The sequence below is a fragment of the Ovis aries genome, chromosome 7 (assembly GCF_016772045.2).
Source record: "Ovis aries strain OAR_USU_Benz2616 breed Rambouillet chromosome 7, ARS-UI_Ramb_v3.0, whole genome shotgun sequence".
NCBI lineage: Eukaryota > Metazoa > Chordata > Mammalia > Artiodactyla > Bovidae > Ovis > Ovis aries.
In genome coordinates, this window is record NC_056060.1 from 41,631,685 (window position 1) to 41,646,319 (window position 14,635).

A 14,635-nucleotide genomic window follows, 5' to 3' on the forward strand; every position below is an offset into this window, starting at 1 on the left:
AGTCAATGTCTTTTGGTTGGAGAATTTAGTCTGTTTACATTTAAGGTAATTATTGATATATATGTTCTTAATGCCATTTTGTTAACTGTTTTAGATTTAATTTTGTAGGTCATTCCAGCCTCCCCTTCTTCTTCTTTTTTCTTTTCTCTTGTGCTGTAAAGACTATTTCAGTGTTGTGTTTCAATTCCTTTTTCTTTTTGTGAGTGTATATCTATTAGAGATTTTTGGTTTGAGGTTACCATGAGGCTTTTGTATAGCAATCTATGCATATACATGGTTGTTTTAAGTTGCTCATCTCTTAGTTTCAAATGCAATTTAAAAACCCTGCACTTGACTCTCCTCCCCTCATGATTACTGTCTTTGATATCACATTTTACATCTGTTTCATGAATCCCTTAACTGCTTATTGTGGATATGGATGATTTTACTACTTTTGTCTTTTAACTTTCCTACTAGTTTTGTGTATGGATGATTTCCTACCTTTACTATACATTTGCCTTTACTGGTGAGCTTTCCCAACAATTTTTTGTTCCTAGTTGTGTCCTTTTTTTTTTTTTTTTTAAACCTAGATAAGTTCCTTTACCATTCGTTGTAAGGCTGGTTTGGTGGTGCTGAACTCTTAGCTTCTGCTTGCTTGTAAGTCTTCCTAGGTGGCACAGTGGTAAACAATCTGCCTGTCAATGCAGGAGACTAAGGAGATGTGGGTTTGATCCTGGGTCAGGAAGATCCCCTGGAATAGGAAATGGCAACCCACTCCAGTATTCTTGCCTGGAATATTCCATGGACAGAGGAGCCTGGTGGGCTACAGTCCATGGGTCACAAAGAGTTGGACATGACTGAACACACAAGCAGAGCTTTGACTTCTCCATCAAATGTGAATGAAAGACTTGCTAAATATAGTATTCTTGGTTGTATGTTTTTCTTATTCATTACCTTAAATAGATCATGTTACTACCTTCTGGCCTGCATAGTTTCTGCTGAAAAATTAGCTGATAGCCTTATGGGAGTTCCCTTGTATGTTATTTGTTGCTTTTCCCTTACTGCTTTTAATATTCTCTTCTCTGAAAGTTAAAGTTGCTCAGTCTTGTCCAACTCTTTGCAACCCCACAGACCATACAGTCCATGGAATTTTCCCGGCCAGAATACCAGAGTGGGTAGCTGTTCCCTTCTCCAGGGGATCTTTCCAACCTAGGGATCGAACCCAGGTCTCCCACACTGCAGGCTTACTAACTAGTCATCAGGGAAGCCCAAGAATACTGGAGTGGGTAGCTTAACCCTTCTCCAGGGCATCTTCTTGACCCAGGAATCGAACCAAGGTCTCCTGCATTACAGGCGAATTCTATACCAGCTGAGTTACCAGGGAAGCCCATTCTCTTCTCTATTTACCTTTAATTTCTGCCATTTTAATTACAATGTGTCTTGGCATGTTCCTCTCTGGGTAAATTCTGTATGGAACTCTCTGTGCTTCCTGGACTTAGGTGACTATTTCCTTCCCCAGGTTAGGAAGCTTTTAACTTTAATGTCTCCAATAATTTGGGATTCCTACAGTGCAAATATTACTGCACTTGATGCTGTCCTATAGGTTTCCTGTGTGTGTGCTAAGCCCCCTTTAGTGTGTCCAAGTCTTTGTGACCCTATGGACTGTAACCCACCAAGCTGGTCCTCATTTCCTTTCATTCTTTTCTCTTTTTTCTTTCAGCAGTAGTAATTTCCAATACTCTGTCTTCCAGCTCACTGATCCATTCCTCTGTATCATTTACCTTACCGTTTATTCTTTCTACTTTTCTACTCTTTATTACTTCCAGCAAATTTTTCATTCAGTTATTATATTCTTCATCTCTGGCTGTTCTTTATACTTTCTGTTTGTTAAATACTTTTAACCTTCATTATATGCATGTATTCTTTTCCCTAAACATAAAAGCTTTTGAATAGCAAAGGAAACCAATGACAAAATGAAAAGACAACCTACTAAATAAGAGAAAATAGATGCAAATGATATGACCAATATATAAACAGCTCATGCAACTCAACATCAACAAAGCAAACAACCCGATTAAAAGATGGGCAGAAGAACTGAACAAACACTCTTCTAAAGAGGATACGCAGATGGACAATAAGCACATGAAAAGATGCTCAATATCAATAATCATCAGGGAGATACAAATCAAAACCATTTGAGATATCACTGCACACCTCTTAGAACAGCTATCATCAAAAAGAATGCAAATAACAAATCCTGGCTAGGATGTGGAGAAAAGGAACCCCATATACTGTTGGTGGAAATGTAAACTGGTGCAGCCACTATGGAAAACAGGTTTCTCAAAACACTAAAACACTAATTTGAAGAGATATATGTACCTCAATGTTCATAGTAGTCAAGATATGGAAGCAACCTAAGTGTTCACCAACAGATGAATGGATAAAGAAGATATAGGGTATGTGTATAAACACATACACACAAGAATACTATTCAGTTATGAAATACTGAAATAAATAAACTCCATCTTGCTTTTTGCAGCAACACTGATGGACTGGAGGGCATTAGGCTAAGTGAAATAAGTCAGACAGAGGAAGCCCAATACTGTACATCACATATATATATGGAATCTAAAATATAAAACAAACTACTGAATATAACAAAAAAGAAGCAGACACACAGATACAGAGGACAAACTAGTGGTGACCAACGGGGGGTGGCAATATAGGGGTGGTTGAGTGGGAGGTATAAACTACTGGGTATAAAAGTGAAGTGAAGTCACTCAGTTGTGTCTGACTCTTTGTGACCCCATGGACTACAGCCCACCAGGCTCCTCTGTCCATGGAATTTTCCAGGCAAGGAATACTGGAGTGGGTTGCCATGTCCTTTTCCAGGGGATCTTCTCAGCTCAAGAGATTGAACCCAGGTCTCCTGCATTGCAGGCAGGCACTTTACCACTGAGCCACCAGGGAAGCCCACTGGGTATAAGTTAGGCTACAAAGGTGTATTGTACAGCATGGGGAATATAGCCAATATTTTGCAATAATTGTAAATGTGATGTAATCTTTAAAAATTGCATTAAAAATAAAAAACTGTAAATAAAAAAGACAACCTGATAAAACTGAACAAAGCGTAAATAAGTAATTAAAAAGAATATTAAAATGGCCAAACATTGAAATCACATCAAATCAAGAATTTACTGGACTTCTTTCTATGTTATTCTTTTTCGGGGTAAGAATTTAAACATTAGTCAGTCTCTGTATATGAGTGAACTTGAACACAAAGGCAGCAACTTTAAAGCCAAGAAGTGAGAAATTCCAATCTTTCACAGCCTTAATTTATGAACCCAGCAACTAATCCGTATGTGTTAAATAACTACATCACATAATGGTACGCTTTCTTTTTTAAGGTTTGTTGAGAAGTCAGAATTGTAGGATTTTTAAAATACACTCATTAATTCATGATCTGAATTATAATCAAAAGTAGGATATACCCTTCAGTCAAACAAGTGAAACTGCGTTATGACGAGCCCAGTCTACTTGTTGAAGGCAGAGAAAGGATAAATATCTTCGTTTCCTCTGCAAATTCAGCCCATTCATTATCTGGACTGTAACTGTTTCTTGAATGCAATTTGAATATTTATTTGCTCAAATAACCCAAGAAGAGGCAAATGCATGCATAATTCTGTTGTATTCTCTTCTATGTGTGCTAATGACATTTTGGAGATCATTTTACACTTATTAGGTGGAACTTAGTAAGAGGACTCTAAAAGAGTATTATTATAGACTATTATTATCCAGGAAAAAAAGGATACTGTGCCCTATCTGAAACCTTGTTTTTAAAGTGATGTCGCATACTACCTCAGTAATCTCTCCATAATGAACCATACACACAATGATCAAAATGCTGTATTTGAAATGTAAAACCATTTTAATTGTGCAAATTAAGAAACTGGTTGGTATAATTATGGTCACACCATTATTCTACAATGTTTAACTTTATGAAGCAGCAAGTGAATGCACACCTGGTCAAAAAGCATTACTCCTCATTACAATGACCTTTTTTTGTCGAAATAGAAAAACCCATTCCAAAATTTATATGGAATCTCAGGGGACCTTGAAGAGCCAAAATAATATTTAAAGGAGTACAAAACTGATGACTCACACGTCCTGATTTCAAAACTTACTACAAAGCTACTAAAATCAAAACAGTATAATACAGGCACTCTACAGACACACAGACGAACTGAACAGAATAGACAGTCCAGAAACAAACTTTCGCATATACAGTCAAATGACTTTTGACAAGGGTGCTAATAAGACCATTCAATGAGGAAGGACAGCATTTTCAACAAATGATACTAGGGAAAAGTGGATATCCATAGGCAAAAGAATGAAGCTGGACCCTTACCTAACACTGTATACAGAAATAAACTCAAAATGGATCAAAGACCTAAGACTATAATGACCTAAGAAGACTGTTTCTTTCATCAAAGAAAACACAGGGCAAAAGCTTCATGTATTGGATTTGTCAACGATTTCTTGAGTATGACACCAAAGGCTAAGACAACTAAAGAAAAAATAGACAAACTGGACTTCATGAAAATTTATACTGTTTTGTGCATCTACAGACATCATCAACAGAGTAAAAGGGCAACCCACAGAATGAGAGAAAATATTTACGAACCATTTTTAGGATAAAGGATTAACTAGAATGTACAGAGAACTTCTAAAAGTCAACAACAACAGAAAACAACTTGATTAAAAAATGGGCAAAGGATTTGAGTAGGTATTTCTCTAAAGCATATATACAAATGGTCAATATGCACATGAAAAGATGCTCAACATGAATAATCCTTAGGGAAATGCAAAAAAAAACAAAAAAACCTACAATGAAATACCCCTCACATCTATTAGGGTGGCTGCTATAAAAATGAAGAAAAATTACAAGCATTAGAAAACAGGTGGAGAAACTGGAATACTTGTGTATTATGGATAGGAATATAAATTGTACAGCCACTATGGAAAACAGTATGATGGTCCTTCAAAAAGAATAAAAATATAATTACCATATGATCTAGCAATACCACTTCTGGGTACATACTGAAAACACTGAAAGCAGCGCCTTGAAGAAATATTCACATGCTCACATTCATAGCATCATTACTTACGACAGCTGAAAGGTAGAAGCAACCCAAGTGTCCCATCAAAAGGTGAATGAATAAGTAAAATGTGGTATATACACACAATACAATATTCAGACTTGAGAAGGATGAAAACTCTGACATGAGACATGGATGAACTTTGAGGACTGTTTCACTTGGTTAAGGTCTTCCCTGGTGGCTCCGTCGGTAAACAGTCTGCCTGCAATGTAGGAGACCTGGGTTCACCTGGTTAAGTGAAATAAGCCAGGCACAAAAGTACAAATACTGTTATTCCACTTACAGGGAATGCCCAGAATAATCAAACTCACAGAGACAAAAAAAAGTATAATGTTGGCTGCCAAGGGCTGCCAAAAAGATGGGAATGGGAAGTTATTTTTTAATGAGTGTAGAATTTCAGTTTTAGCAGATGAAAAGCATTCTGGAATGAATAATTGTCTTGGTAACACAACATTATGAATGTATTTTATACACTTAAAAATGGTTTGAATGGCAAATTTTATGTTATGTGTGTAGCTTCAGTTCAGTTCAGTCGCTCAGTCGTGTCCTACTCTTTGTGACCCCATGAATCGCAGCATGCCAGGCCTCCCTGTCCATCACCAACTCCCGGAGTTCACTCAAACTCATGTCCATCGAGTTGGTGATGCCATCCAGCCATCTTATCCTCTGTCGTCCCCTTTTCCTCCTGCCCCCAATCCCTCCCAGTATGTGTACCTTCAGTTCAGTTCAGCTCAGTTCAGTCGCTCAGTCGTGTCCGACTCTTTGCAACCCCATGAATGGCAGCACACCAGGCCTCCCTGTCCATCACCAACTCCCGGAGTTCACTCAAACTCATGTCCATTGAGCCGGTGATGCCATCCAGCCATCTCATCCTCTGTCGTCCCCTTCTCCTCCTGCCCCCAATCCCTCCCAGCATCAGAGTTTTTTCCAATGAGTCAACTCTTCGCATGAGGTGGCCAAAGTACTGGAGTTTCAGCTTTAGCAACATTCCCTCCAAAGAACACCCAGGGCTGATCTCCTTTAGAATGGACTACCACAGTATATAAAAACAAAAAAAGAAAACTGGAGGAAAAAAGAAAGTTAGTAATGCGCTCATTAGAAATGTTTAGGAGATTCCATGGTGGTCCAGGGGTTAAGAAACCGCCTTGCAATGCAAGGGACACAGGTCTGATCTGTGGTCTGGGAAGATGCCACATGTCTTGGAGCAACAAAGCCTGTGCTCCACAACTACTGAGCCCGTGCTCTGGAGCCCAGGAACCACAACAACTGAGCCTGCTGGCCACAACTACTTAAGCCTGTGCACACTAGAGCCCGTGCTCAGCAACATGAGAAATCACCACGATAAGAAGCCTGAACACCGCAACTAGAGGAATCCGTGCTCTCTGCAACTAGAAATAGCCTGCACATAGCAACAAAGACCTAGCATAGCCAATAAATAAATAACATTTTTAAAAGAGAAACTTTTAGGATATCAAAATTAAAAGTTGCTTCAAGTTTTATATAATAGTTGTAATTTTATTTTCAGTATTTTTTAAAACAAACAGCCTTTTGACAGAAGTGTTAAAAAAAAAAAAGCATTATGCTAAGGCCAGAATTATTAAACCTATATCAACCAGCGAGGGAATGGCTGACATATAAAATATAATTATCCTGAATTTCACCAAATATTTCCCCCAAATCAATGAATATTTTATTAATAAAATTATCATAAAAGTTAAAACTGAAGTTAAAAATTTCATTATAATCTTAAAAGGCAAATTACCTTCAGACTGTCAAGGTGTCTTTCAATTTTTGAATGTGCATATTTTATTACAAATTTTATTTAGTAACGGAACTACTGCATCAAATTTGTCTTTCATCAACAACTTCCAATGGAATTTCACACAACCATACTGGAGATACCCTACTGCCCTGATAACATAAAAAGACTCTTGGAAGAAAGGAAACAAGGAAGGATATACGGGGAAAAGTGTTCAAAAATCATTTTGAGAGTTTTAATACATACCAGGCTCCAATTTGATAATTTTTACTGCAGCCAACTCTCCCGTATGTATATTTCTGGCCTAAAATAAAAATGAAAATAAAAATTTTAAAAAGTCTGTCAACTATATAAAAGTTACTTGGTACTTCGTTAATTAGCTACTTATGAGTCAGGCTTTTAACAAAGTTGAAAAATAAAGTCTTTATTTCCAATGAAATGAGAATAGTAATTTTCCCAGTAAGGAAAAATATAGAAAAAATACACACACACACACACACACACACACACACACAACTACCTTTAATCCCACCACTGAAAGACAACTACTGTTTAAAATTTTGGTTTCCTTCCAAGTCTTTTCTTACACTTAACTTTTCTCAATTAAAAAAAATACTCATGGTTTTTTTATATTTATTAAAGGAAAATAAAAATATCAAATCGTGTATCTTACTATTCAGAGGAAAAAGCTAACATTTAGTCTACGTGTTCCTTTTTGGCCCTGTGTGTGTGCTCAAATGTGTATGTGTTGTACAAGATGTGTCATCACAGTCTTCTACAATATGGTTTGCAGTTTAGTTCAGTTCAGTCGCTCAGTCGTGTCCAGCTCTTCACGACCCCATGGACTACAGCACCCTAGGCCTCCCTGTCCATCACCAACTCCTGGAGTTTACTCAAACTCATGTCCATTGAGTTGGTGATGCCATCCAACCATCTCATCCTGCTGGCCCCTTCTCCTCCCACCTTCAATCTTTCCCAGCATCAGGGTCTTTTCCAGTGAGTTAGCTCTTGCATCAGGTGGCCAAAGGATTGGAGTTTCAGCTTCAGCATCAGTCCTTCCAATGAATATTCAGGACTGATTTCCTTTAGGATGGACTGGCTGGATCTCCTTGTAGTCCAAGGGACTCTTAAGAGTCTTCTCCAACATCACAGTTCAAAAGCATCAATTTTTCGGTGCTCAGCTTTCTTTATAGTGTGCAACGCTGCTTAATTTTCCATTGATGGTACATATAATTTATTTAACTCATCTGCTATTAATGGACTTCTAATAGGATTAGGATTTAATAGGACTTAGGATTTTAATATTATTTTGGAATTCGAAATATATCTTACAGCTTTATATCTATCCATAGCCTTGATTATTTCCCTCAAATAAATTCCTAGAAGAGAAAATATTTACCACTTAACAAAATATCATGGACAGACTTAGTATAAATAATACTTCAATGATTATCACAGCAAATATTTTAGCACATATCAAAGTCTATTAGTAAGGTAACCTATAAGCATAATTGTTACATCAAAAGGTATGTGGATTTAAAATGGACATATTGCCATATTGCTCTGAAAAAAAATTATTGGGATTTATACTCATGCCTTGGAGAAGGAAATGGCAACCCACTCCAGTATTCTTGCCGGGAGAATCCCAGGGACAGAGGAGCTTAGTGGGCTGCCATCTATGGAGTCTCACAGAGTCGGACACCACTGAAGCGACTCAGCAGCAGCAGCAGCATACTCATGCCTAGCTTAGATGTTAAATCTATGTCTGCCAAGTTCTATTATAGGTACAGATTTGTATTAGTTTTAAGAAATTATGTATTTTCTCAGTGCAATGTATAATTTTAAGTGGTTCATAAAACCATTCTTACTGCTAGATATTAAGGATATTATACATAGTTTTTTTTATTTTTTTAATTTTAAAATCTTTAATTCTTACATGTGTTCCCAAACATGAACCCCCCTCCCACCTCCCTCCCCATAACATCTCTGTGGATCATCCCCATGCACCAGCCCCAATATACATAGTTTCTTCATTATTTAAGATTATTTTTTTAATGGATTCTAATGAAATGACTAGGTCAAGGGCATAAATATGAATATTTAAGGCCATCAACACATACTGCCAAAACGGTCTAAAAACACTGTACCGACATACTGTCGTGTACATTCACTCAATCATGTCTGACTCTTTGTGACCCCATGGACTATAGCCCACCAGGCTCCTCTGTCCATGAATTCTCCAGGCAATAAGTGGGTTGCTATTTCCTTCTTGAGGGGATTTTCCCTACCCAGGGATCAAACCCAGGTCACCGGGTTTACAGGCGGATTCTTTACCATCTGAGTCACCAAGGAACATATCAGATGGTGCTAATATGAGTGTTCATTTTATTACACCCAGTGGCACATCATATGTGGAAATGCAATTTAATAATCTAGAACATTTTTCACTTCAGTGTATTAGATTTGAAGGTGAATTTTCACACACATAAAAACTAAGGAGCATTTGATAAAACAGGACAGTATGATTATACTTTTTTTGCTAGATTAAGTAGGTCATGTTACCAAAGAAGAGAGGGAAAGAAAAGGGAAGGGAATAGAAGAATGACAAAGATTACAGGAAAGATAGTGTCAGAAGGGATATTTTTAGAAATAACATATAGATGGTGAGAAAAATAAAAGCATGGGGACAGCAATGCAGAGGCAGTCACAAACAGAAAGGTAGAAGAAAAAAAGGATTTTTTCTACAGTAGCAGTCTCAAATATTTTGTGATAAGCTCATATATTTTCCTCATGTATCATGGTAAACAGGGTAAGGAGAAGTCTCAGGAAAAGAAAACATTTGACCTCACCCCATCAGTGGCTACCCTTCCCCCCAGCTGCAAACACATTTAGAAAAATGGGAAGAGATAGCCAGAAGCCTCACAACCATTCCTACCCTCTCTTCTTCCCTGTCCTTAACAAAAGAATCATCTCAAGTCTTTTCCCAGTTCCTAAGATCTTTCAGCATTTTATATCCATATAGTAGAATAGTATTCAGTGATATAAAGAAACGGTGGGAGTAGGAGGGAGTTTCCAGAGGGAGGGGGTATATGTGTACTTACATGGCTTATTCTTGTTGTTGTACGACAAAAATCAACACAACATTGTAAAGCACTTATCCTCCAATTAAACATTTTAAAAAAGGAATGAGCCATAGAATGGACACATGCATATGTATGGATGAATCTCTTCGCTGAGTCCCTAACAATCACAACATTGTTAATCAGCTATACTTCAATATAAAAAAATTTTTTAAACAAAAAACCCCAAACCAAAACAGTAACAAGAAATGAGTTGTCAAGCCATGAAAAGATACGGCAGAACCTTAAATGCATACTAAATGAAAAACATCAGTCTGAAAAAGCTATATACTATATGAGTCCAACCATACAATATTCTAGAAAAGGCAAACAATAGGAAAAGTGGTTGCCAGGGGTTTGGGTGAAGAGTGATGAACAGGTGAAGTGTAAGACACTTTCAGAATGGTGAAACTAGTCCCGGTATGAAACTGCAATGGATACATGTCATTATGTATCTGTCAAAATCCACAGAACTGTACAACATAAAGAATGAACCTTTGGTTGAATAATTGTAATAAGTATACCACACTTAATGCAAGATGTTAATAAAAGGGGAAACTGCGTGGGTGGGTGGGTGAGGTGTGGATACATATAACTACGTATCTGCTCAACAAGTCTATAAATAGAAAACTGTACTCAAATTAAGCCTATTAATTATTTTTAAAAGAATACATGTAAAATTATATTAAGTATATTGATATTTTCAGACATATTGTGCCAATATTTATGATTAGAAACAATACAACTATGTTGTGTTTCAATTTAACAGACCCAAAATGAAGATGCAGGAACCAAGGACACCGTTTTTAAGAGATTCTGAGGCACTCAGAAAGGAACAGATCATTGAAAAGTTTGAACAATCTCAGAATCACGTAAAATAAAGATGGTATTTTAAAATTCAGCTACCCATGTATAAGCCAAAATATATTATTTGTCATTACAGAAATAAAAGTAAAGAATATAAGCTAAAGGTTCCACTGACAGGATAAACACTTAAGTGTCAGTCTCCATTTGGAAGACGTATTTCTGTTCTTTCCAAATGAAGGCCCGATGGGCAGAAGTTCATACTCTGTAATTTTCCAGCTGGATTTTTAAAACAGAAAGCAGTACCAGGCTCTTTTATAATGAAAGGCAAAGAGGCTTTCAAAAAAAAAAAAAGATCTTCTAAACAGAGACTTTACAGATTCAATTTACGAAAGAGATCTTTCAGAAATTTAACTATACAATTTCACACTTTAATCCAGTGGAGTCAAACGTAATACTAGTTTTTGAAACCCAACATTTCCTTTTGACAAATTAAGTGTCAATACACCTAAAGAAACTAGATATTCTCAAGTATTTTTGTTTCTTAACTTTAACACACAAGAATTTGAAGATTCTGTGCTGCATTTCTAATAGGAACTAATAAATACCACAACACCTCTACAAGAAGTTCTAAATTATTTCTGAGTCCCACTTATCTTAGAGGTTATTGCTATACACTAACACTTAGACTTAAGGGTATACTAAACACCCAAAAGTCTAATAAAGTATTTCACTACAGTTCATTTATTTAACTCTTTATTAATCAGGAATTAAAATTATTAGATGAAAAAATATAAATAATAATAAATGGGATCAGTGTCACTATACAATCCATAGAAGAGCCTTCCTATTTAAATTAATTTTCTATCCTCATTGCCAGGGTACTTTCCTTATCTCTTAATATTTCCAAGTCAATTTACTACCAAAGAAGTACTTTTACTCAGACTCTTCTGTCTTGGACTTTTAATGCATAGTGAAACATTAAATTTCTGCTTGTACCAAGAAGATGTTTGTCCTCCTAACTAAACCATTTCTATTTTAACGGTATTATGCACTTATCAGTTTTGTAAACCATGAACTTTCCCACATGCTGTAAGATTTTTAATGTGACTAAAAAAATAATTAAACTTTTGAGCTATCAACAAAGAATACAAAGATATAATTTAAGGCATAGACTATCTCATCAGTGAGGAAGATGGAAGTCCTCTCATTCCAGTGATTCTTCCCCCTCACTAATCTAATGCATTCCCATATGACTACCAATTACATCTTTCAAGTCCTCACATCTTAATTGTCAGGGTTCCATGGTCCACCACTCCATTTATAATCTCTCCCTTACAAACACCCTTAAATTCCTTCTCTTCTTATCCTCTATCATGCTAGTCTAGCAAAATCCTTATCTGATTAAACTGATTACCACTAGCTCCATACTGATATTGAACAGCTAAATGTTATTGGGAAAAAAAATTATAAAATCACATTAATAGGCCTTACTTTCAAATCATTACACCACCCTCAAACTACAAGTTCTCCACCAGGTTTGATTTTCCACTCTTCATAAAAAAATACTTTATACTTCTCTCTTGAAGCCTTTAACGCTACCTAGGCCTCTGTTACCTATCCATTAGGATACTCTACTTACTGAATTTAATTCCTTATGAACAGAGTCTCATCTTCTCTTTATCTAACATTCTACTATGTAGTCCTATGGCTTTAATAACCATCTCCAGGATTAATATCTCCTCACCCAGCTCCAGACTCTTAAACCCATGGAAACCTGACACACACGCCAACCCCAACATGCCTAACACATAACATTCAGCTATCCCTGCTCCACAAACACTTTCGTCTTCACAAACTCCCAATCAAAATAAAATTTACTGCCGCCAGTCAGTTGCTTAAGCACAAAACCCAAGGTCATTCTTCATTTCTTTCCTTCACATTCTTCACATCCAATAGCTCAGAAAAAACTGGTATTTTAAAAATATAAAGCAAATTCATTAACTTCTGTCTGCCTCCTCTGCTATACTCCACTCCAGCTTGTCTCCATTCAGTTCAGTTCAGTCACTCAGTCGTGTCCGATGCTTTGCCACCCCATGAATCGCAGCACGCCAGGCTTCCCTGTCCATCACCAACTCCTGGAGTTCACTCAGACTCACATCCATCGAGTCCGTGATGCCATCCAGCCATCTCATCCTCTGTCGTCCCCTTCTCCTCCTGCCCCCAATCCCTCCCAGCATCAGAGTCTTTTCCAATGAGTCAACTCTTCGCATGAGGTGGCCAAAGTACTGGAGTTTCAGCTTTAGCATCATTCCTTCCAAGGAAATCCCAGGGCTGATCTCCTTCAAAATGGACTGGTTGGATCTCCTTGCAGTCCAAGGGACTCTCAAGAGTCTTCTCCAACACAATTCAAAAGCATCAATTCTTCGGCGCTCAGCTTTCTTCACAGTCCAACTCTCACATCCATACATGACCACAGGAAAAACCATAGCCTTGACTAGACGGACCTTAGTCAGCAAAAGTAATGTCTCTGCTTTTGAATATACTATCTAGGTTGGTCATAACTTTTCTTCCAAGGAGTAAGCGTCTTTTAATTTCATGGCTGAGGAATCAGCAAATTATTTAATGTGAAATGCAAAGGAAGAGCAAATTGAGGATAACTCCTAGTTTCTGGATTGTACAAGTGAATAAACACTGTGATTCTATTCACTAAGATGACAAACACAGAAGATGGACACATTTCATGGGTAAAGGGGAAGGACAATGAAGGAATATAGATGAGGGGCTCAGATATGAACATATTTAAATTTCAGGTTCCTAAAGATGAGCAAATTCACTGGAAAAGACCCTGATGTTGGGAAAGATTAAGGGCAAGAGGAGAAGGGGAAGACAGAGGATGAGATGGTTAGATGGCATCACCAACTCAATGGACATGAGTTTGAGCAAACTTTGGGAGACAGTGAAGGACAGGGAAGCCTGGCTACAGTACGTGGGGTCAGAGTCAAACATGACTGAGCCACTGAACAACACTAGAAAACTAACAGCATATAAATGGAATATACTGTAAGCCACTTAATAGCTCCTGAGGCTCAAGAACTAACATGGATTGGAGGCAGACTGGGCATCATCAACAATACTGAATCCAGGCCAGTAGATGAGATAACCTAGGAAGGGTACACAGAGTTAGAAGAAAAAAAATTCAAGAACAGAAATCCTAAAGTATTACTGACATTTATGGGATAGTGAAACAACTCTCCAGGATAGATTAGGTGCTAGCCCACAAAACAAATCTCAATAAACTTCAGTTCAGTTGCTCAGTCATGAAGAATGAAATCATAGCAAGGATCTTTTTCAATGACATTAGATTAGAAATGAACTACAAGGGGAAAAAAGCTGCAAAAAGTACAAACACATGGAGGCTAAACAATATGCTGCTGCTGCTAAGTCACTTCAGTCGTGTGTGACTCTGTGCGACCCCATAGACAGCAGCCCACCAGGCTCCCCCATCCCTGGGATTCTCCAGGCAAGAGTACTGGAGTGGGCTGCCATCGTCTTCTCCGAAACAATACGCTACTAACCACTGAAGAAACCAAAGAGGAAATTTAGAAAGTACCTGGAGACAAATGAAAATGGAGACACAGCCATCCAAAGTCTGCAGGACGCAGCAGAAGCAATTCTAGAAAGAGTTTATGCAGATGCAAGCCTACCTCAGTGAACAGGGAAAATCTCAGACACCTAACCACACACCTGAAGAGACCAGAAAGATGAGAACAAGCAAGCCAGAAGCTTGAAAAGGAAAAGAAATAATAAAAATG

The 14,635-nt window shown here is 37.5% G+C and overlaps 1 protein-coding gene across 1 annotated transcript in view; it reads right to left on the minus strand.

Moving 5' to 3' along the window:
* The window catches only part of MAP4K5 (mitogen-activated protein kinase kinase kinase kinase 5), a 114,413-nt gene that overhangs the window by 82,004 nt on the left and 17,774 nt on the right, over positions 1-14,635 (minus strand). The window contains exon 2 of the mRNA XM_027971724.3: positions 7,144-7,201. Within this exon, the coding sequence (XP_027827525.1) occupies positions 7,144-7,201 (58 nt within the window). The remainder of the gene's footprint in view (positions 1-7,143; positions 7,202-14,635) is intronic.